The sequence below is a fragment of the Triturus cristatus genome, chromosome 3_1 (genome assembly GCF_964204655.1).
Source record: "Triturus cristatus chromosome 3_1, aTriCri1.1, whole genome shotgun sequence".
Classification (NCBI taxonomy): Eukaryota; Metazoa; Chordata; class Amphibia; order Caudata; family Salamandridae; genus Triturus; species Triturus cristatus.
This window is the reverse complement of record NC_140583.1, coordinates 101109013-101132786: the sequence shown is the minus strand read 5'-3', so window position 1 is coordinate 101132786 and position 23774 is coordinate 101109013. Positions and strand designations below refer to the sequence as shown.

The following is a 23774-nucleotide window of genomic DNA, read 5'->3' as shown; positions in this document are numbered from 1 at the left end:
CTATTACATTCTGCACATTCCCGTTGGCCATGTTCCCGTTCCCTTTGTTCCCGCCCCTCCCACTAATGCTTGTTTGAAGGTGTTGTGCGAACCCTCCCAATCAACACAATTACCCTGACCCGCCATCCACGGACACCAGCAGCGGGTCGGAGCCAGAACAGCCATCACCTCTTGGGCAAAGACCCCCCACCCATCCTCACGCCCATCCTCCGCCCCCCGACAACGGGGGGAGAGGGCGGCACGCAATCCTATGTGTGTGCCGGTCCGCAGGCACCTGGTCCGAACCCTGGTTGCAGCCGCACCCCCACCCTGGAGCTGCATGTAACCCCTGCCCAACTGTCCCAACCCCTCCCACCAGGCCCCGCTACCCTTGACGGTGACCATCCAATGTGCCTCCACCCATGCCAACAACCTTCAGCCCCCCCATCTCTCACCACCACAACTCCTGTTTTTTCCTTGAGATGCGTGAGTACTTTTACTGAGGCCAAATCATATACCACACGACAATAACATTTAAGACCTTTCGCCACTATGACATAGATCGCCGCGGTTTGAAATAAATTGTACATTAACAATAATATTTTTATCATACTGCCCCAAACCTTGCCCAGGATCACCGGACACCGATCCCTAACTGCAAACCAAAAGCCACTCCCAGTTCCCCGAAGTGGACTGCTTCACCCGCAAGGCCCGTCGCCTCCCTCGGTACCCCCACACTGCCCGCCCCCCGAACCACACTGTGCTCCCGGTCTCCCCCTGGCATCCGCAATCCCCACCGTGAGCCCCACAGCAGTCTGAGAACAGTTACCCCTGCTGCAAATATCCTTGTCCCCGTAGCGGTGTAAGCGAAAGCGTTTCGCGGCCTCCGTTTCCGGTGCTTTAAAGCCGTTGTAAGATCGTTTGTTCCTTAACTTTGTGTAATTTGTGAACCTAGCTGTTGAATGCCACTGATACTTAACATGAAATTATTACATGTCATGCCTACGCACTCTGAAACCTTGGCAGCTATGTCTCTTAATGTTACTACAGGACTCCGGCTATTGTCCGCATGGCGCCAACCCCTTCATTTGGATGGCGCTCCCCGCCATGCCTGGTGGAGCTGGCACCCCCTCCGACTTTTTCAGACCGCCCAATAGGGTATAGCCAGCCCCACCCTGTTCTCCTTATCTAACAAATTCCTTTCCTCGGACGGCCCCCTTCCCTCCTCTCACCCTGTAACTGAACCTGACGCTGCCTCTTCCTTAGCCGCCTAAGTTAGTGTCCCCTGCCCCCCCAACCCCGCCGCTCTCCCTGGCGCGCTTTTGTCCCCCTCCAACCCTACTCCGTGTGAACCCCCTACCCACTCCACAAAGCCTACCAATTTGCCCACATAGCCAGGGAAACAATCTCCCTCCCTAAGCGGCACCCCTGTCCCCATACCTCCTGCCCTCCTCCTGTGCCGTGTGACCTTCCCCCACATCACTCCTCCATCCAAATTAGCACCCAGACTCTCATCGTTTCACCGCTGACCAGCCTTCGCCCAAACCTGACCTATGTTGACAACCGCCACTGCCATGTACCGTTCTCTCTGCCCAAGAATATATTGTTATAAATGTGACCTCTACAGTCCCTCCTGATTCCCTCTGCCACGCCGACCCCAACCTTTCAGCCAGTCACGAGAGTCACTCATTATCCCTGCCCAAGCCCCTTAAGGCCTCGTCTGTCTTGCCCCCATGTCTCTGCCCCTATAAGTCTATAAACTACCTCCACCCACGCGTGTTTCAGAGTTTCGCCACTTTATTAATTCATGCTCTGTCTGGAACAGGCCCACAGGATTGTCTCATATATTATGGATTCCTGTTGGGGGGGGGGGGGGTCCCCATTACTCTGATGTCTGTAATTCGTGGTTGTGGAGTCTTGTGTCAGAGCTCCGACGCAAGAGAGACTTCTTCAAGGAAAACCCCCAGGGCAAAACATGAGAGCTTCCTCCCGCCCCTCCCAGCTCCAAAGAGTAGGACAGCCATGGGCCAGCTCACCCTGCCCTGATAGCCAAGGACGGCCGAGGGGTTCACGTTCTCACTTACTCCTGCAAGAAAGCTTCTTTCTCGGTGCCAACCAGCCCTGCTCCGTTACGCGCAAGAGATTTTGCGGTGCAAACACTGCTAAGGGAGAGGATGTGTCGCTACGGCCATTGGTGCCCACTTTTGAACTGGGTAACCGGGAGAGTATCGGCGCCGGGTCAACTTCCTGTGACTCTGGGCAAATCAATTCATGTCCTCGTGCCTAAAAAAATGACAGTGTCCTTGTGAAACGTAACGCGACAAATTAATGGTTCAAATCTTATGACAATCTTCACTATTTTCAAAAGCAGGAATACCTCTGCATTATTCACCGACTCCCGTCTAGAAGTCTCTTGACACCTTCCTGATGGGGAGGGGCTGTATCTTACTGAATCGTACTCACACCTGGGAGCCCCTCCCAGCAGTCACCGCTCTCACCTTTAGGTTTGCATCTGGTACCCCTGTGCCAGCTCCGTCCCTCACCCCTGCAAACACTCAATGTAGCCAGACTTGTGAAATGAAAACAGAAGCAGTGCCAAATGCACACGTACATCCAGGAAGTGGCTGTATTCTGAGCCCTGCGCATGATGAATGATCAACAGGGCTCCTGGCGTGTAAACACCCGTATGCAAATGATTTGACAGGGAGCGGGACGGGTATAGTGTAGGGGAAATAGCAGGATAGCAGAGGGACGCCTGGAGAGCAGGATTACATCGTGCCACGCATAGGGTGTCTCCTGGTCTGTACCGTGCATAACACACCAACCAAGAACCGACGACACTGGGAGAAATATGGAGGCAGGCAGCCGGCCTCGCTTAAGGTAACCAGCATTGAAAAGGCAATAGGTCTCGCCTTTGATTAAGTTAAAGCCATTTGCTTTGCTATACAATACCATTAGCAAAGCAAATGGCTTTAACTTAATCAAAGGCGAGACCTATTGCATTTTCAATGCTTGTTTTACACTGGAACCACTGTAGTGCAGTCCGAGCTTGCAACATTTCCTTAGAGTGTTCACCCTAATAAGAAAGAATTTGTATAGATGAACCATAACAACAAGTTTGAACAACATTAACAAGGTGTATTGCAGCATGTTGTCTCCCTCTAGCCCCTCGGGACCTGAACTGCACACAAGGCCCTTCCCTGATCCATAATATGCTACTGTAAACTGGAAGCCAAAAGGTTTATGCTGCAGGGAGTTGGGCCTACTTGTGCCAAGGACAAAATAAACATGAAAACGTGTTGCCCGTGACCCCAAACAATATGTCCTGGGAGTCAGGATACAGGAATTCCACACCCCTGACATGCTGAGATAATTGTTACTGCTTGGATTTGGGCCCTTTTCCCCAAATTCCAGCCCACTTCCCTGATATATTTTGTCTTGTTTTTTGCAGGTTGATATGAAAACTGACTATAACACTGCTTGTAATGGGACCCTATGTGTAGAAATGCTTGGGTGCTTTACGTCTTTAGAACTGTATGACTGCTAACAGCATTAGTAAAGTTTAAAAGGACTCTGTCACGTCATGCGTACCTATTGGGAAGAAGAATTACTAATTTTTTCTCCTCTCTCTGCAGAGAGTCAGCTGCTGCCCGGGAACAACTTTACCACCGAATGCAACATTCCCGGGAACTTCATGTGCGGCAATGGACGGTGCATTCCCGGCGCCTGGCAGTGTGACGGGCTGCCGGACTGCTTCGATGAGAGCGACGAGCACAAATGCCGTAAGTTTGTCGTCTATAGTGGATACAACTGGAGTAACCCATACACCCAATAGAGGCCTGGGGAATCTTTGGATCAAGCAACAGTGTCCCAAAGGGAAGCAATAAAAAAAGTAGCATATGAAGAAATACTTACAATACTGAGAAACCATGTATTGTGTAACCAACTAAATTATGTCACAGATTAAAAGTGGATACAGATATAGCCAAGTAAAAAAGAGTCAAATGTATTCAGTCAATTTTATATAAACAACTAAGAGCAGCATCAAATATATATCATAAAGGTGCTCACGGTGCAAAGTGAACACATAGTGCTCGTGAAGGTCAGGTGAATGGCGCAAAGTGAAACACATAAACAAACTGAAGAATGGCAAAAAAATCCATAACATTTGTTTATGAATATAATAACTCCAATGTTTCCATATAATGTCATAGCACAATAAGGAACCTTTTTCTGGAGGTGACGGTTGACGACGTTTCAACCTTCCAAAATTGTACAGGTCATCATCAGAACAAAATGAGTACAATGAACATGACTACTGCCTAAAGGGCAAAAAATGGTAAAAGTTAAGCAAAGAAGTAGGTTGTTATTGATTTTTTTAAAAAAAAATAGAATCAAATGGCCATATCTAAGGTACCGGTAACAAGTGCCGGAAATCTGTGGAAAATTGAAAGGAAAAAAGGGAAAAAACAAGAATTAACAAGATAAAAAGTGTTGTGTCCAAAAAACACTAGGAAAAAATGACAAAAATCCAATAAGGGGAACTGTGGATAGGAAATTTTAAAATTTTAGGTAGAAATTGCGCCAAAAAGTACAAAGCGCCGATGCTAGTCAGTGATCCCGATAGACTGGGACCAAGGCACAATTTTAGGCTGACTTTGATGGAGCGCGGGTTGGTGACATAGTGTTTTAAGTCCCAATCCACCACAGGAGTGCACTTCTAAAGCCAGCGGGATCTCAGCGGAGGCACTTAAAGAACCACTGGGTGTCAGGCAGATGCCAGCAACAGGGTCCATTCTAGGTCCAATTGACTCTAGTCAGCCAGATACTTCCAGGTAAAGGTGTCACGCCCTCTAGCCACACAGGAAGGTAGCCAACTGACCCTTGGAGTCCACATCTTTGTCCTGAGTACAAAAGGAGGCAGGCCCAGTCCTTTAAGGCTCCTCTCAGGCTGCAGACAGTGAGTGGGTACATTTCTCTTCTGGTCTTCCGCAGGTCCAGGAAGTGGTCTCAAATGGGTGCCTGGCACCAGCAAATTGACACCAGGTCACGCCCTAACCAATGGGGTAAAAGTTTCCATGGTAAAATCTACCCACTTTTCCAGTAGTTTCTGTTTGCCTTTGTGCAATAAGGCCCAAAATGCCATGTGTCAAGACATTTTCAAGACGCCGAAAGTCCTCTGCCACACTAAACGCGGACTGTGTGGGGTGTGTACTATGGTAATCCTGGTGTCCTCCCACATCTAACACTAAAATCCACTTTGAGGCAGGCACTGTACCCACAACAAACCCAGAGACTGAAGTCTGGTAGGATAAAAGCAGGGTCCTCTTGTAACCAGACGGTGACACAAGAATTGTCTTGGCATACTGTTCTCTCCCTTTCAAGCGTGCCCCAAGTATTACATGTGGCTCCACAGGCCGGTCGAGCTGGATTTGACATTGTAATGTCATAAAGGATGATCATCGCCCCAACCCTGCATTTTCTCTAGAGTACAGGAATGTCATCTCTGTCAATTCAGATCAGCCTAATGTTTGCACCTGGGGGGATTTCATGCCTTTTTCACACCTATTCACTGGTTGGGAGAAGCTGGAGAACCAATGCAAATTAGCCTTCGGAAACTTCAGGCAGGGAAAAGGTAACTTTCTGAAAATTACTTTTCTTTCACTGATTAGTAATCTGACTTCCACATTTAATTAGATTTTTATTAGCTAATAAAAATGGTAGTTTAATTATTATGATAGCTGATCCTATTCCCGAGATTCAGTATTTGTAGTGCTTCTCTATGGGCCAGCCAGCCTTCCTACAGTAAAAATATATTTTTGGTGCTAGTCACTTTAACATTAAATTTCCACATGCCCCACGTTTAGATTCCATGCAATCTGACTTGTCTGTTACAAGGCCTATATAGGGGGGTGTCAGAACCCCTTTCAGAGGGCCCGAAGAACTCTGGTGATACTAGGCCCCACCATGAGTGTTGGAGTCTTTCACTCCTGATGTCCCAGGGCCCGGCCTACTATGGCTCCTGAGCAACTGGGCCAAGAACCCCTTCTGCACTTGACTCTCAGTGGTATCTATGGTTGAGCAGGCCAAGGCTCCCGTGGTGGCGGAAGTGTGAATACAGGCCATGAACACGATTCATAACTCAAAGAGCGCACAGTAGTGTCAGTAAATCAGTGTCAAATACCAACTTTTATAATAAAAATAAGCATTTTATTTCTTGCTATGCTTTCAACACAATGTTGCAACAAACATAGATACTAACACAATTCCCCTTGTGGTCAGGGCTCTAGTGTTTTGCTAACAACTTTCTGTCTCACCTGCTCTTCGTAATGTGGTAGGGGTTATTTCCCATTCTCCTGCACGGTAAGTCTTGTGCCCCGCCAATAGGGGGCAGTGGGTTATTCGGTCCCGGTGATGTGGTGATTCATCCATGACATCCTCCTTAGTTCACAGGGGCAAACCAGGCTCAATTCTTCATGCTTAGGGGAGACCAGTGGGTCACTGCTCACAGCTCTCCGGCGACAGCGCGTTCCTTGCAACAGCTTGGGTACCGGCAGCTTCTTCTGTGATACAAGATTGCCGTAACTCTCCCGGCCAAGATGCTGGCCCTCACCACACGGTAGTCTATACCACAACGACCCCTCCTGGCACACAGGGTTTCTGCTAGACTCCACACAGGCTTCGGACCTTATACTCTGGCACAATTTACACAGCAGCCACTCCTGGCATATATCACTGCAATCGGCGCTACACAGGCTTCCCTTGTCCCACATGGTGCTTCGCTCACAGCTATCTTCATGGCGGTCCTCTCCTGGTGTACGGGGGGTCGCCTACTTGCTACTGCACACAGGCAACGGCCCGATCTGTAGAAGTCAAAGAGGCTACACAGTGGAACCCTATAGGCCTCAGCACCTAACTTGCTATCCCTAGCGTATATAAGTATAACCTGAAACTACCCAGAGAGATGTGTGCACACTGAAAACACTCACTGTCACAATGTATTTCCAATCTAGGAATATAACAATTTAAACAAACAGCACAGGTGCACCACAGATAAACTTAGACAAAGAATTTTAAAAAATCCATGTCCGCAAGTATTCTTCCAAATTCTTCTTCTATTTCATTGCAGTTTTAAAACATGATTGAGATGATCAAAAAGCACAGCCGACGCATTTCGTCCTTATCAGAAGGACTTCTTAAGGGTATGTTTGGAATTAATTATTATTAATTAATTAATTCTAGGTGAAGGTTGTAGCCTTCCTCTACTATGGGGCTAGCGCTTTGGGCGCTCCTCCTGGTCCAACAAGATCACAATTCGTGAGAAAGTCCAATGTCATGGTGCACACACATGATCAGTATTTGCCTGTGACAACAAAAATCAGCATGAGGGGTCCAGACAACAGTAGAGTTGGGCACTCAGGGCAGGGATACTTGTCCATAGCCACGCACAGGACTTTTCATCTCAAGAGGGTGAATTATTAATATTAAGGTTTTTAACTGTCAAAAAAGATTTCTGTTGACAGATAGCAGTGCATGTTTGGCTCTGTTACAGTCAGGCTACAGTGTTAGGCCTGAGGCCATGTTTGCACTGCCACTCTAGGGGATGCCACCATAGGTGATGCAGTCCTCTAGTGGCATTAAACTTCCAGGCCCTGGATACATTTTGGCCATGTACTAGGGACTTAAAGGCAAGTTAAATATACCAATTAAGAATATGCCAATTCAACCATGTATAAAGGGGGGGACCGTGCTCTCTACTATTGGTTAGCAGGGGTAAAGTGCACAGTTATAAAGCTAGCATTGTAAACGACTACGCCTTTTATCTATGTGTTGGTTTTGAAAACATATAAATAAAAGGCATTGTCATTTACAGTGCCAGTAGCTTTAACTTGCGTAAATGCGAAATCTATAGCATTGCAAATGCTTGTTATTGGATATTTCTTTGCCATGTGGTCTGGGATGAAGGCCTGTTCTCTGATGGATAAACCAACTATAAATCCACCTTGATATAGTGCAGATACCTTCATCTTCTTTCCATTATTAGATGTATTTCAAGATTATGCTGGAGAAATTCTTTGCTGGTGAAAATCTTCAGGGCCTGTATGATTTTGATCTGCCATCTGGCCTTTCTTATAATCGGAACAGGAATGCTGTTAACCATGAGACATGAAGAGGCAGGCATCAATGCAGTGATGAAAAAGTGTCTACAGGTTTTTGGTCCATCAGTTTGGGAATTATCTGAACAACGGATGTGGAAGAAGATTTGATCCTGTGGGTTTCTCATTTTCCAGGCTCGAGATTATCTACTAGATCTGGTTGGGAGACCTTCTATCAAGATAATTTATTGTTCGCTTGAATCTTTTTCCCTTTAGCAGGACTTCTGTCCGCTTCCTTCTCAGTTGTGACTTCTTTAGAGCCCATTCTTCATCAAAGCTGGTGACTGTGGGGTTATACCTGGGAGTGTGCTTGTTTCTTTGAAATGTATACTTCCAGGTGATTTGATGTCCATAGATCAAAGGTTTCTTTATGTAAAGTGTCCTTAAACAGGTCAAACTTCTAATCTTTACGTGCCCTAGATGCATAGGACCGGTTGTGTTCATACTCATTGAGAGATAATTGTCTAATCATTCTGATTTCTGGTAGGTTCGTCCACTCTAGAGCTTCCTTATTGGTTCCTTTCCATTCGAGTTGCAGTCGTCCTCGAATTTCATAGAAGCGCCCTTGCGCGGACTACACTGGCAGCCATATTGGCTGCGACCGCAGTCAGAATAGTAAGTTAGCCAGGGTGAGCAAGAGTAAACTTGGAAGTGGTTGGTCTACAAAGTTTGAGGAAGGGTGGCAGAAATAAAGGTTGGGTTAATCGGAACTTTATGAAAATAAGGCAGAGGAAGACCGCATTCTGGGCAAAAAATCAAACAATTATCCAGAACAAATTTGGTTATAAAGCGGCGGGCGGCTTTGTATTCTCTTTCTGGTATTTTACTTTACCGTCTCTGAGAAAAATTACAGCAAGAAAGAGAGTGCGACAGCCGGAGAATGGGCTCCCTGGGAGCCTGTGCTTCAGAAGTGAAGAATAACAAAGAGGGATAGGGGTTCTATTGAGAGGATACAAATTTAAACACACAGTCAGCAAAGTTTTCTCAAATTAATTTTTTTACTGCTGTGTCTTTTCAAAAGGTATCTGGTACCTTCTAGCTGTATTTTTCAAGTGAAAATATTCAGCATTGCTGCTTTTAGAACAAATGATTTTATCATATTCAGTTTGAAGGGCAGCTAACATCTGAGTCAGTTTCCGTGACTTAAAGCCCATTAGGGTGCTGTTCTGCATTAAAACACTTTTTTGTGCCATGCTGAGCATCCGCGAGAGCACGCCTGATAGAACCATATCTAAAACAGCTTTCCAGTTCGAGCTGCTTTGTAAAACAGGAGTTGCCATGGGTGGTTGGAAACACTGCAGGGCCCACTGGAGTAGTCTGTCTCCTGGAAGGACCCTCCTGCCCTGGGGTATGGAGCTGCCTTCCAGTCAGGAAAGGACACTCTTTCTATCTCTCACAGGTCTGAGATGTGTCCCGACCCCTTCACTTGTGTTCTGTCACTGAATCAAAGTGTACCCTTTGTAGTGTACAGGGGGAGTCTCTCTCGCTCTCTGTCTCTTCCCAAACCTCCCCCTTCTCCAGTGTGTCTTACCCACTGACAGGAATGCAGCAATACACAAATCTGTCTGGAGGATTCCACTGTTCCTCATGTGTTCACAAGGGTGGCCCGAGTTTCCCAAAATTAAATCCAGGGTGCTCCATATAATGTACCATTGAAGGCCCATTTGCACTCAGTGTCTATACACAGCACACACATTGTCCATTACTATCACCTACATTTATTGTACCTACCCAGGCACACTTACATTCAGCACTCACAGTCACTCTGTGCGCACTGCTCCGTACTGTATCCTTTATGTATTGTCATGGTGTGTTAGATGCAAACATACCCATTGCTATTACACACATTCCTTATGCACGCACTGCACAACACTTCACCCTCCACCCATGTATTGTACTTCTCGCAAGCATATGTACATCCAGCACATGTTTTCACAGTGTACGCACCGCATTGCACTATGTATCTCATGTAATGGACTACTCTCTGGCATAGATACACCTAGTACACTCACTCACCATGCACGCACTGCACAGCCCTGCTCTAGCCCTGTAGTGAACCCTTCCCAGACACACATACATCCAGCACAGAGTTACCACTCCTGCGCTGCGCAGAACTCTGCCTCTCATTTATGTAGGCCAAGGGGGACAGATATGTAAGCCATTCATGGGACGAGCAAGGCCAGAGCTGAGCCAGTGGTCCGGCATTGATCTAAGAGACTAGGCGTGAGCCAAGCCAGCAAGAAATCACCATGTCTCTTTTTCTCGTATGTCCCTCTCGCTTTCTTTTGCTCTCACTCATTATATATATCACTCCTATCCTCTGTCTCTCGTTCTTTGTTTTTTCCTAATATATCTCTGTCTTCCTCTCACTTCCCCACTCCCACTTGCAAGCACAGTTATAAACCCTTGAGACCCATTAACTGAATGCACAAGTTAGTGAGTGCGCAAGGATATAGCTAAGCGGGATGAGTACCTGCTACTCAGTGTGTAGCCTGAAGATGCATGGTCCGAATCTATGCTGGCTCTGCCTTTCATCTTTTTGAGGCTGTCAAAAAGAGTATAATAAGGGGTTTATGCAGCCAAAGAATCTCTCCTCACCAATGCACCAACAATATTTAACTACATTGTTGGTGGTGGGCATCCTGCGTGTAAGACTCCACCTCAGAAAAATGCAGTTATGGACGTCTGCTACACACCGCAGATAGGTTACCACCATCCGTATATGCACCTGCACTTTGCCAAGTGCAGTGCACGTCGACTCCTACTTTGGTTTGTGGTCAACCCCAGGTTTGACTGTACAGAATTCACTAGAGGGTCTGGCCTGCATGTTACTCTTAAAAAGTAAGTATGGTAGCAAAAGTCAATAGGGCCCTCTCCACTACAATGTCGATTTGACATTTCCTGGAAGGTAAGCGGGTGCTTCCTTCCAACAAGAGACTGTTTGTATGTTGAGCCTTCTAGAGAGTGCATGCGTGGCATGCGCATGCGCTGTCTGCGCTGTCTGTTATAAGACATATTGTGGGTAACCAAGAACATACAGTGGTTTAAAGCCCGCCCAGTCCCTACCACTGGTTGGCTTTCCTGTCACTCTCATTTCCTTGTTTCTCATTCAATGGGTTGCCTTCGCCGTCTTGTATCTGCCCCATCCCTAGATTATTCTTCATTTGCTTGTGTTATTCCATTGCTTACTTTTAAGGACTTGCTTTGTTCTTTTAGGTTAAGCAGGCCACAAGAGTGCATGTGTTTTCCAGCTCTCTTCCTCTTGTACCTTCCTTAAACACCCTGCATTGCTTTCTCGTCTGTGTACTTGTCACTCACCCACTCCACATTTTTCTCTGTTTGCTCCTCAACTCTCACTCCATGTAGCTCTCTCTTGCCTGATGCTTCCCCTCCGCATCCCCCCTCTATGTTGCTTCTGCCATCGTGAATACTGTACAACATGCCCAAAAATCATTAGCAACCCAATAGTTCCCAAAGGTGAGACCTTTTGCCTTTTACAATGCCCAACAAGCGCCAAGCCCAAAAAGCGCCCAGGGGTCAGCGAAGATACCTGCAGCATACCATGCATGATGACGAGAGGAGTCCGGAACAGGTGGTTGAAAGGAGGTGTCTGGAAGCAGAAAAGCATTAGTGCTATACAGTGAGCAGCTGGGAAAAAGGTGGACGATGATGATCACTGCAGTGCTCTCCTAATGGGAAAGAAGCAGTTGCACAATTCACAGCATCTTCAACCCAGCCTTTCTCTTTGCCACTGTTTCCGCCTCTCTCTCCCTCCCGCTCTTAACAGACCAATAGTGATTAATCAAATGCGAAAAGCCCATGTTGATGGTAAAGTCAACCCGTACCCTGCAACACCCAGAGGGGCTCGGAGAAATTGGTATGAGTCAGGGAGGGATTTCTGAGGTTTGCCTTAAGGGTGGGCGGAGCTGGCGTAGTGAGACTATGCAGAGGTCCACGGAGTTGGGGAAAACCTCAGTGGAACGCCGCTCAGCCACCTGCCTCCACCTTCCCTAAAAAAAAACAGTTACACATTAATTTAAAATGAAATAAAAACACACTTAACCTGTACCGTGGCGTTCCCGGGCTGCCTTCCTCCTCCTCGCTGTCTTTCTCCTACGTGGGACATGCATCTTGAGAGAACTGCGCATGCCCGGGGATGCCACAGTACAGGTAAGGGTGTTTTTATTTCAATTTAAATGAGTTTGTAACTATTTTTTAATAGGGGGGTGGAGGTGGGGAGCCTATTGATGGAGGGGGTGGGCTGGCTAACTCCGCTCCGCTGCGGAGTCGGAGTTTTGCCCTATACTCCGCGTTCCAAGCAGAGCGGGCAAATCTCCGTACACTCCACTAGTGGAGCGGGGTTTACGCCCAGGGTTAGTTTGCCTTTCTCTGCTAGCCTTACAGGTGTATCAGACCCCACCAAGCTTCATGAGCTGTGCTTCACAGTGCATGATTGGGGTGCCACATTTAGTGCTTAGCAGAAAGTAGGTGAGGCTGCAGTAAAGCATTTTGAACCAAGTGGCCACAATTTTAATTTCTGTCTTGCTGTAAACAGTCTATCAGTTTGAAACTAGTTTAGGCTTACCCAAGGCAGCCAGTCAGAAACATATCTAAGGTTATCCAATTGTACGTTTAAATGTCTGAAAGTTTGGTAAGTTAAAACCTGTGTTTCTACTCTGTGACTCTGCTAGATTTGTTTTTGGGTCTTGGAACTAACTTATATTGGTTATTCACAATATTTTTCTCTTTTGACAATGTATTGTAGGTGTTCCTTGCATACCTTTGTAGGTTAGCCCATTCAGACATTCTACAGCCAGCAAATATATTTTTCTTTTTTAATTCTGTTAAGGGTGCAATACAGAATGCCCAAGATACCTTGTCCTGCTGAAGACCCTCTTGAATCATATTTGCCAGGGACGAAACGTTGACGATTGATGTTTCAAACACATTGGACATTTTCTTTTTCAACTTTGTGGTTGAGAAATTAATTTGGTACAAGAACATCTTTGTAGTTGAATGTTGTACTTCCTTGTTAGTATACTGACTGACTGTTTTTTTTTGTAAAGCACAAACACATGCAAATTATTTTGACCTTTCATGAAAGCTCGCCAGTAACCTTGAGTTCCTTTAAGCTTTGCCTTAGGCAGTACTGGATTGAATTAATGTAAGCTGCTTAAAGATTGACTGAGATCAAACCGAGATTCTGTTCTTCGGTACCAAAGCCTCTCCTGAGTCTAGCATCTAGTGGTCGTCAGAACTGCTTGCCTCCCCCCCCTCCATGCACCTATCGTAAGAAATCTTGGTGAGAAATGTCATTCAAGCCGTACTTTTGAGCCTCAAATCAAGGCTCTATCCGCCACTTGTTTGCCACTCTGTGGTCTCTAAGTAGGACGCTTCTTCTCATTCCTGAGGACTTCCGTAGAAGGATCGTTGATGCATTGTTTACGTCTCGGTTGTACTATGGCAATAGCTTGTTTTTAGGGTTGCCTGCATTTCTAATCCAGCGCCTACAAACTATTTAGAACTCTGCCACTCGATTCATTCTCAAGATACCTCCTTGCTTTTCGGTGTCCCGTCTCCTACGCCACCTTTCCTGGTTCCCTGTTATTAAGATGATCCAATGCAAGGCACTCGTCTTTGGCCTTAGGGCCTCTACTTCCCTATCCTAGGTGGCGTTCTAAGCACTACTGCCAGGTGAGCTCACTGAGATCTAATAACCTCAAACTGTTCCAACTCCCCCGCATTCACAAGGCCACAAGACGGGGCGGCTCATTCGTTCTTCTGGCTTCCAAGTAGTGGAAAGCTCTTCCTCTTGGCTTGCGAAGAATCCTGCCTGAAGCGGTCTTCAGAAAGAATCTCAAAACGCTGATCTTTGGTTCCTGTCTGGTGGGCATCTATCCTCTCTGCTCTTTAGCTTTTCTTGGTGATGTCATTTCCGCAAGCACCGGGACGCCTGTTTGGAGGCAGATGGGCACTCTTCATATGGCTTGAATTGAACTGAATTTAATCCCTGCGCTGTCACTACATCTCTTGTCTTATTGCTCACTTGTTATTGAAGTGATTATATCAATATAACTACTTCAGATATACTCTGAAGTGAAATTGTATTTCTGTTTTGTGGACTCTCTGTGTATCTATGAAACATGATGAATGTGTAAACGCAGACACATCATTCTCCATGAATAAGAGGGGGCTCGCTCAAGACTTCTTATCTGTGGCATTCACGTCTTTAAATATATTTAAACATCTGTAGGAATTTTCACAGATGCAGAGCTTGGATTTCTAGGAATATTAGGCCGGCTCCTTCCTTGTTTTATGACGGTGATAGGCAAAGACTTGACTTAAGACATATCACTGGTTGATTTATTTACAAACGTTATTATAAGTCCAATACAATAAGAGCACAGAGGAAGTCTGAGTGGATTTGGGTATAGAAGTTGATGAAAGGCAGAAGACCTTCCTGTAAGTCCAGATAGATAAAGTTCAGTTATATATTATAATAGATTTTACCGCCAAGTACCAGTATAATCTTTCTGCGTGAAAGTGACACTGAAAGCATCTTGCAACACTTTGCACTGAAGATCCTAGCATCTGTCTTAGGGTGGACACTTGTTATTTTAGCTGCCTTTTTCCATCCTTCTTATCGTTCCCTATTTCCACGTCTCCTCAGAAATGATTCGCCCCTACCTTCAACTCTCTTCGCTTCAGTCAAACCCAATATCTGCTTTTTAATTCAACCATCGTTGTTTCTGAAGACATAGCATATTTGAAGTTGAATCCAACTGTTCTCCGTCTTTGGAACACTCACCGTTCAGAAATTGCAACTTTACAGACCCCATCCGAAACGATGATACCTTTAGACACATGTTGGTAATGGAAGGTCAGCAGATTCCACGGTGTATCCCTGAAGATCTATGGCTGAAGATGCACCTCGGCTAACGGGAAGTTGCAAGGCTTGGGCCCTCCGTCAAGCAGTGCATAGGAGTCTGCTTGTCAAGATACCCAAAGTCTCCAAGAGGTGGGTGAACTGGGGGTATTTATGCAATGCAAAATCTTCTATCTAACCCAGTCAAATAGATTAGACATCCGTGCGGCTCCATTGCTGGAAGGGCAGATAGCAGTTGGTTATTTTCTAGTTGGCGGAAAACATCTCTTCCAATTCCTTCCTTTATCCCCGTTCTCCATTTTAGAATGGGGATTCATTAAGCGGATAGTCTGTGTTGTTCCTCCTGCGTGTACCATAAATTGTGGTTGGTGTGATCAAGTCTATATTCATCTTTATGGATTATCAGAAATGGCTATGACATCAGGAAAAACAACACAATGAATGAAACTGCACGAATATGCAAAGTGACGTACTGGATGGCAAGGCAGAATGAAAAATCTGAATTGATCGGTGAAAGCCAGTCGAGTAAACATATTACAAGACCCTCGGTGTTGGTGGAACTCTCCACACCTTCTTTACCTTGGTGGGGATAGGTAGATAAATATAAATGCTGCACCAGCAGGAGAAACTACAACTGGGTGCAAATCGCCAGAGGACCTCTCTGCCCTCCCGCTAATTGCAGATGGAATTCTCTACAGGTGAATGGGTGGGAGGCTTGTGCTACTTTAAGGTGAATGCCGGCAGCTGCCTTAGTGCGCTACCACAAATAGCCACCAGGGGCATCAGTTTGCAACAAATGGCCTAACAAATTTCCTAGCCGCTGGGGTAATTTTAGCGGTCAAACATCAGGCATAATTTTGCCTAGGCTCTGAAAAATACTGTCGCCAGAGCTTCATGGATTACAAGAAGCAGTTGGAAACTTAATATGCGAATTTAATTTGGGGAATTGGAGGGTAATTTTTTTTTTTTATTCTTTAGTTTGGCCGAACTATTTAGCAAGTTGTCAAGAAAACACATCATACTGCCTTTACTTAAATGGAGCTTAATGGTTTGTAAGCTTTTGTATTAGTGTGTAGTTAAGGGTGTGGCCTTGTGGCTGCATTTCATATTAAGAGCCAGAGATGTCTGGTGACTTAGTGGGCAGTGGTTCCCAAACTTTTGACTCCTAAGGACCCCTATTGAGTCACCACTGGAAGCCGGGGACCCCCAAGCAATTTGCAGGATTTAAATTTCAAACATTAAAACAGTAATTCGAAAAAAATAAACAAACATGTGCACTCAAAACAGATACTCAAATTACTAAGGATTTTAGGGGCATATTTACAAGTCGCTATCGCCATGGGAACGTCACTTTTTGCGATGTTCCTGTGGCAATAGGGGCTTTTCCTTATTTACAAGGCAGCGTTAAGCCACTTATTGTGGCTTAACGCTGCCTTGTAAATAAGGACCCCTTTCACGCAATGCTTAGCGTGAAAAAGGTGGGCAGTGGGAGTTGCAGTGGGCGTTTCACTCCAACACCCATTGATGTTGCCCTCTATTTACAAGGTCAGCTTAAATAGGAGACAGCACCAAAATTAAGACCATGAAAAACCTGGTCTTAACTTGGCGAAATGAGGAGAAGCACCTTATTTCTCCTCTTTTTTGCTTTTTCCAACAGAAAAAGCAAAACACCTTTGATTATGTTCAGGATGGTGACCCTTCCTGCACATAAACAATCTTTAATAAAAATGACGTTTTGTAACTTCCATGTGTGCTGCATTAGGCAGCACACATAGAAGTGACAAAAAGGCATTACAAAATTGTTCATGTGCAGGAAGTGGGAACATAGCAGCATCAGGATAATGATAGACTGGGAATAAACATATGTTACTAACTTTTACCATGCAGTTTGCAAGCAGCTCTTTGACAGTTTATAGGACACTGTGCTAGATTAAGATTGTCCCTTATGAATTGCACAGTGACAAAAGAATCTCTGTGACAAAATCAGTAGCCCACTGACCTACGCACATAAAATACTGTTTTTAAAGGGCATTGTACACGTTCTTTGCAGTAGGCATATTAACCCTCTGTGTCACATTAGATAAGTCAAAGCTGCCACTAGACAAAACTTTCCTCTCTCTCCAGCAGGTACATTAATCACTGGCATTTTCTTGACACTTTTATAGTTGCTCGAAAACTGCTAATTTTACAAGGAACTTTGCAGTGCTTTTCAAACTGCTGCCTGCGGACCCCATGGGAAGGTGCCACGGACCCCTGGGGGTCCTCGGACCCCAGTTTGGGAAACACTGGACTAATGCATCTACTGCAGGGGCCTGTGTTTGATCTCATGGCCACAGGTTCAAATCCCAGTGGGTCCTCTCAGTCTTTCATCCATTTGAGGTCGATAAAATGAGTACCATTATAACTTCTCGGCCTTTTGGCTAAGATCAAGTGTAGTATCTGTTCTCATCAGTTTAATTAAATGAACAATAAACATCTGTTATTCTATGTCTTGAGACCCATGGGTGATAAGTACGCTTTACAAATACACGTGTTATGTTATATCCTGGGAGGAGGAGGGGGGAAAGGGGCAGTGAAAGAGTCAGTCGTGTGACATGTTATTTCATTTGCCTGCTCCACTGTGTTTCCACCCCTCTGCCTTCCAGAGGCATTCGTTTTACTTTTTCTGTCTTCTTGGCTATATTTATAAACCTCTACGGCATTGGTTTGCCAGCACAGTCTCTGCCGGTGTCCCACCGGGCCTGCCTCCCTCTGGGAGCTGGGTAAGGCTGTAACCCTCCCCGCTGCTTCGGTTCTAAGAGGCTTAGCATCTTCAGAGGAGCTCACCACGGTGACTCCAGCTCCACTCCCACGCGGGCTGAGGGTGGGAGCAGCTCCTGCACGCTGATAAGATTACAGAGACATTTAAGGCATCCCCCTTTCCGGCTTCTTTCAGGGGGAGGTCAGCGTCTCTCCCACCCACGAGGGAGAGTACCCTTCACATCTCAGCAGCATACGGGTACTCTGAGTTGGTGAGTACCTGAGAAAAAGCTCCCTGGCCAATCCGATTTCAGTTTTATTTTTAATTTGTTGGGGTTGTGAAACTCTTTTCACAGCACTCGACGAGTTTAAATGGGAAAAATCACTTTTTTTCCAACTCCTCCCCATTTGTTTTACCCCCCCAACTTGATGGATGTGCAGGAAACTTGTCATGCCGAACTCAGAGTGGGTGCACGTACATTCAATGGCGGATTAAACGCTCTGGAGGCCCCTAAGCAGTCCACATTTTAAGAAAGTTTGATTGTCCTTTTCTCTCAAAATCAAATCTATATTATTTTGATCCGCTGTTGCGGGGCCCCTAAAAGGAGTGGGGCCCATAGTACGGTGCTTACTTTGTCTATTTGGTCATCCGGAACTGCATACAGGGGTGTGTGTGTGTGTGTGTGTGTGCGTGTATATATATATATATATATATATATATATTTTATTTTTTTGCATATTTATATAGCGCAAACTCGACCCGAAGGTATTGGAGCGCTTTACATGAGCACCGTATTTACATTACACATTCAGGCACGGGGAAATTAAGTGATTTGCCCAGAATCACAGGATGTGGACGCCACCATGAGGCTCGAACCATGGTTTCCAGCACCAAAGTCGGTAGTCTAGCCGATGGACCACATCCTCTCCCAATATATATAGAGAGAGAGAGTGGGAGAGAGAGAGTGATCTGACCACATAAATAGATCTGCACCTAGTTTAGCAATCGCTTGGCCACCCCGGGGACAAACCTCAACCCTATAGATTGAATTTAAAAGGCTGACCCACATACACAGGCTACACAACCATGGACCTGCCTACATTACCAACCTCCTGAACTTCCACCAATCTTCGAGAAGTCTACACTCCGCCTCCCTTTTACTTGCCCATACTCCCTGCACCTACCGAAACAGAAGTGGTGGGCACTCCTTCTCCCACATCACAGCAAAGACTTTCAACAGAGTCTCCACGCACCTCCGGACCATCACCTCACTTTCGGAATTCCGAATGGCCCTCAAGACCTGGCTGCTCGAATAAGCCTCTGGGGCCTGAAAGCGCCTGGATACCCCATTGGGTGAATAGTTGTGCTTTATAAATCCGGCTTGATTGATAGGTGTCAGGTCAGAGAGTTACTTCTCAGAATATTGAGGGCACAATTCCCAAAGCTGTATCTGCATGTTTAGCCAACAGACAAGTAGACTTTTTACAAGTGTAAAACACGGATTCATAAAAAGATGCTTTTAAACTGGCAGAAATATTTACTGCGATAGATAGTTTTGTGTAAGTACATCTACGCTCAAGTGCAAGTTGTTGGCGAGTCAGGGTTATAATGAACCAAAAATGTGGAAATACTCAAAAACCGACCCACTCCCATCCTGGAAACAATCTGAGATTTTATCTGGTTAATGGCAGAGACAAATCGTGTTCCAAGGTGCGACTAAGCAATGACCATCCCGAGAATTAGTGGGGAAAAGGCCAAAATGGTTTCACTATATGGAAAAGTAACTTTCTGTACAAAAGTAAATAAAAGAGGCAGCTGCACTACGGCAAGGCATTTTTTCAAGCTCAGTTGCACATACAGGATGCCTTTTGCATGCAGACACGGGCATTCGCGAATATTTTTCGGGAGTGCGACCGGAAGCCGTGGATCATTTCGAGGAGTTCTACACTTTGCACCCACGCGAAGTAGTAAACTTGTGGGGGCAGAGTAGACCCCAGTTTCTTTTTATTTACCAGGCCCTGAGAGTGTCGGGTTTTGTAAGAGCGCCAAGGTATTCCTTAGGGAGGCCATAGGGGGCGCTGCCAGCTGGACGATCCTAGCCTTGTTTTGCCCTCTAGGCACATACAGCTATCACTTTTCTCTAGTGAGTCCGCGCATCGTGGGAGAGAGCCTGCTTGTGCGGTAACACTATCAGGTGAGAGGGATATGTGCATACATGTCATTAGGGGTCAGAGGTCGCCTCCCTCCGGGTCTTCTTGACAGCTCAGACAGAACCAGGCCAGGACACCCCTAACTCTCCAGCTGCCAGTGAATGTGGACCCGCACTGGGGAGGGCAGTAAATTAACCCCATGCTGCCCGCAGACAGTCCGGCATCTCTCACTGTCTGACCCCCAGTTGATGTGTCTGTTGTTTTTCTTCCCGTTTGGGGTCAGTTCTGGGCTTTCCCAGGACAGTCAGGCAATGGATGCTTGTGGGCAGTCAGGAATCAGCTGGTACTGAGTGGTGGGGTCAGGGGATGTGTGGTACCAGCGAGCTCACTGGCACGTGTTTTATCATCATTGCAAGGAGAAAACTTCCCGCAATGCAGACCTTTTCCATGCATGCTACAGAATGGGGCCACATTACGAGAGGTTGTTAAAATCCCCATGACACCCCTCCCTCCCCCCCGCCCCCCTCACTCCCGTAGGAATTCCTGGTAACTCTCGTCAACGAGGCACTTGTAACAAACACTGGCATAGCCAATAGGTCTCGTCTTTGGAACCTTTTAAGTGTTTAGCCATGCAGCAAATAAATTCACAGGAGGAAGGACTCTGAAAGAAAACATGCAAATAGGCTAAAATAAAATGAAAATATGTATATATATATATATATATATCTACTCTCGAAGACCAACAGACTTACAGTCAGCTTTGGACTAGGGGAATCTAGTTGAATGTGCGGAGTGCTCCTCGCAGGTGAAGATGCCTGGAATGTGGAGACATGCTGATGTTCGGATCGAGAGGACGGTATGGTTTGTGCAGGAATCGTTGAGCTGACGAAAAGTAGCCTGTTTTTAGGTCTCGCCTAGCTATTGCGTTTACGCAATCGCTATGCGAGACTCTAGTAAGAGGGGCATTTCAAAGTGCTCCCAAAAGTCGATTGCATGGCGAGCACGCGCACAATCACGTGCATCGTGCCGCCATGCAATCCGTTTGGGGAAGCGCTTAAACCCACTGGCGCGTGCACATGTAGCCACAGCCTCGGCATCATACTTCAAAGGGTCCGCTCCCCCGCCTGGAATGCGCTCCCCCGCCCCCGCCACAGCATGCCGAGAGATTGTTTCCTCATGGCGCCTCTCACAACTGTCCCTCCCCCACCACAGGGCTAGTCTCACGGACGCATTGCCATCCATCGATTTCACTTTGATGCCCGTGTTCTCTTTGCCTTTCAGCACACAGCCCGCTCTCCCCCCTTCGTGTTTTCTTGCAGCTTTGCCCAGATCCGAGTCTCAAACAACCAAAATAATAAGTTTGCCCTGCACGCTTTCTGCGCTTACAAAGTTAACATATGCCGCGCTCATTCCCTTTTCATCCTTCTAAGGTCGATAACATTAGCTCCATTAATTCTGCGTCTAAGGATTTAAATAACCATATGTTTTCTTGCAACTTTAGGCACTTCACACACACAGCCCCACTGCTCACGCACACTGGCATCAAGGCAGCAACAGAATGCTCTGAGCCCCACCAGTGTTTGCCACACACACATGGCTCTCGCATCTCGTGTTTTCTTCCAGCTTTGTCCCGTGTTCTCTTTGCCTTTCAGCACTCAGCTTCCCCGTAACCACCATTTAACTAACATCCTGCCACACTCATTCCATTTTCATCCTCGCTTTCACTTTCATGCCCGTGTTCTCTTTGCCTTTCAGCACACAGCTTCTCCGTAGCCACCATTTAACGACCATCCTGCCACACTCATTCCATTTTCATCCTCTCTTTCACTTTCATGCCCGTGTTCTTATTGCCTTTCAGCACACAGCTTCTCCGTAGCCACCATTTAACGACCATCCTGCCGTAAACACCATTTAACTACCATCCTTTTAGTTAAAATAAAAGAATTGCCTCTAAGGGTTTAAGGAACCATAGAAATACAAGGCAAGGCAACATACACTCCGAATGCCACTCAGAGCCACATAATTACATGCCTCATAACTACAATGCACTCAATACAACAGACACTCCAAAAACAAATCAGTGCCACATAGTTACACACCACATAATTACACAGCGCCCAATGCCACATACACTTCAAATACCACTCAGCGCCACATAATTACACACCACATAATTACACTACACTCAATGCCACATGCACTCCAAATAACACTCAGTGTCAATTAATTACAATGCAAACAATGCAAGATACACTCAAAATAACACTCAATGCCACATAATTACACGCCACTAAAATCAACATACACCCCACACAAAACCACTCAGTGCCACATAATTATATTCTACATAATTACACTCTATCTATCTATCGCCCTCACTCTCTATCTATCCTATCTATCTATCTATCTATCTATCTATCTATCTATCTATCTATCTATCTATCTATCTATCTATCTATCTATCTATCTATCTATCTGACTATTGCACTCTATCTATCTATCTATCTATCTATCTATCTATCTATCTATCTATCTATCTATCTATCTATCTGACTATTGCACTCTATCTATCTATCGCATCACCACAGCATCACTTAGCACCACCACAGCATCACTCAAGGGCACCACTACATCACCATGTGCTACCACAGCATCAATTAACGCCACAGCATCACTCGTAACCACCACAAAATCACTTACCGCCACCACAGTATCAATCTGTACAACCATTCAACAACAACTGGCTCTAATATGTTCTCTCAATATTTAGGCTTTATTACAAATGGCACCATAAAAATGATAATATTTACCTTCTGTTCTTGGATTTTAGGTTCAATTAAATACACTAAACATAATCTTCACAAGAGTTATTAACAAAAGTTTAAACGATTGCCATTATAATTTACGTTAACTTTTATTTAAGTATTAATTATTTTCAAAAATTAAAAGCCATTGTTATTTGTAATATCAATACATCTAAGTCACGTAAATACAACACATATTGCATTACAAATGCTATAGGTGTCACATTTGCAACAGGTCATTGTACATGAGAAAGCTAGTAATTTCAATATTTTCAAAACCAACACATAAATAAAAAATTAGTCAATTTACAATACAAAAAGCTCAAACTTTCCTAATGCGAGACCTATTGCATTGCAAATGCTTGTTTGGTGTATTGAAAGGAGCTGAGTTAAGGGAGGGCATGATGCTCTGGGAAGGGGATGTGGCGTGACGTCCGGGGCGGCCGCCCGTTAGATGGGGGAGCAGTGGTCGGGGTTTGGCGTGTTCTCCCTGTGCTAGCTGGGGCCATGTAAAAATAGCAGAACATTGCGGGTGATCTAGCAATGGAGTCCGATTGGTTTTTGCAGTGCTGGTGGTCTTTTTTCGTGTGTTAGTTGGATGTGGCTGACGGCTTGAGAACTGTGGAGCTGTGTTGAATTTGTGGCATGGGACAGTAGCTGCTACACATAGTATATGGCGACGCGTCAGTATAGTATTTTATCTATTTTTATTTTATTTTAAAAGTTTTATATAGCGCTAGCTTGACCCGTAGGTATCAGAGCGCTTTACATACATAGTGTAAAGAAAAACAGACGGAAATTGCAGTACAGATAAAAAGAGCAAGTGGACACAAAGCGCTGTACATGGGGGAACAACTCAGAAGTGTGTAAATTGTAAGAGCAGGGCAAGCGTTTTACAGCAGAGGAACAAATCAGTATCGAATAAAAAGCGAGGTTGGCAGGGAGCGCTCTTCGTGGTGTAGGCCGGGGACAGGAGAGCCAGTAAGGTCTAGATTAGTGGAGGGACGTGCTTTAGAACCGAGATTCTGTGGTGAAGCGCTATACCACGAGAAAACCAGC

The 23774-nt window shown here is 45.6% G+C and overlaps 1 protein-coding gene and 1 pseudogene across 4 annotated transcripts in view; both read left to right on the top strand.

Annotated features, from left to right (window-relative positions):
* The window catches only part of LDLRAD3 (low density lipoprotein receptor class A domain containing 3), a 475190-nt gene that overhangs the window by 154226 nt on the left and 297190 nt on the right, over positions 1–23774 (top strand). For all 4 annotated transcript variants that reach the window (XM_085643485.1, XM_085643486.1, XM_085643482.1 and 1 more), the window contains exon 2: positions 3615–3761. In XM_085643485.1, the coding sequence (XP_085499611.1) occupies positions 3615–3761 (147 nt within the window). The remainder of the gene's footprint in view (positions 1–3614; positions 3762–23774) is intronic.
* On the top strand, positions 17422–17570 carry LOC146859753 (U2 spliceosomal RNA; annotated as a pseudogene).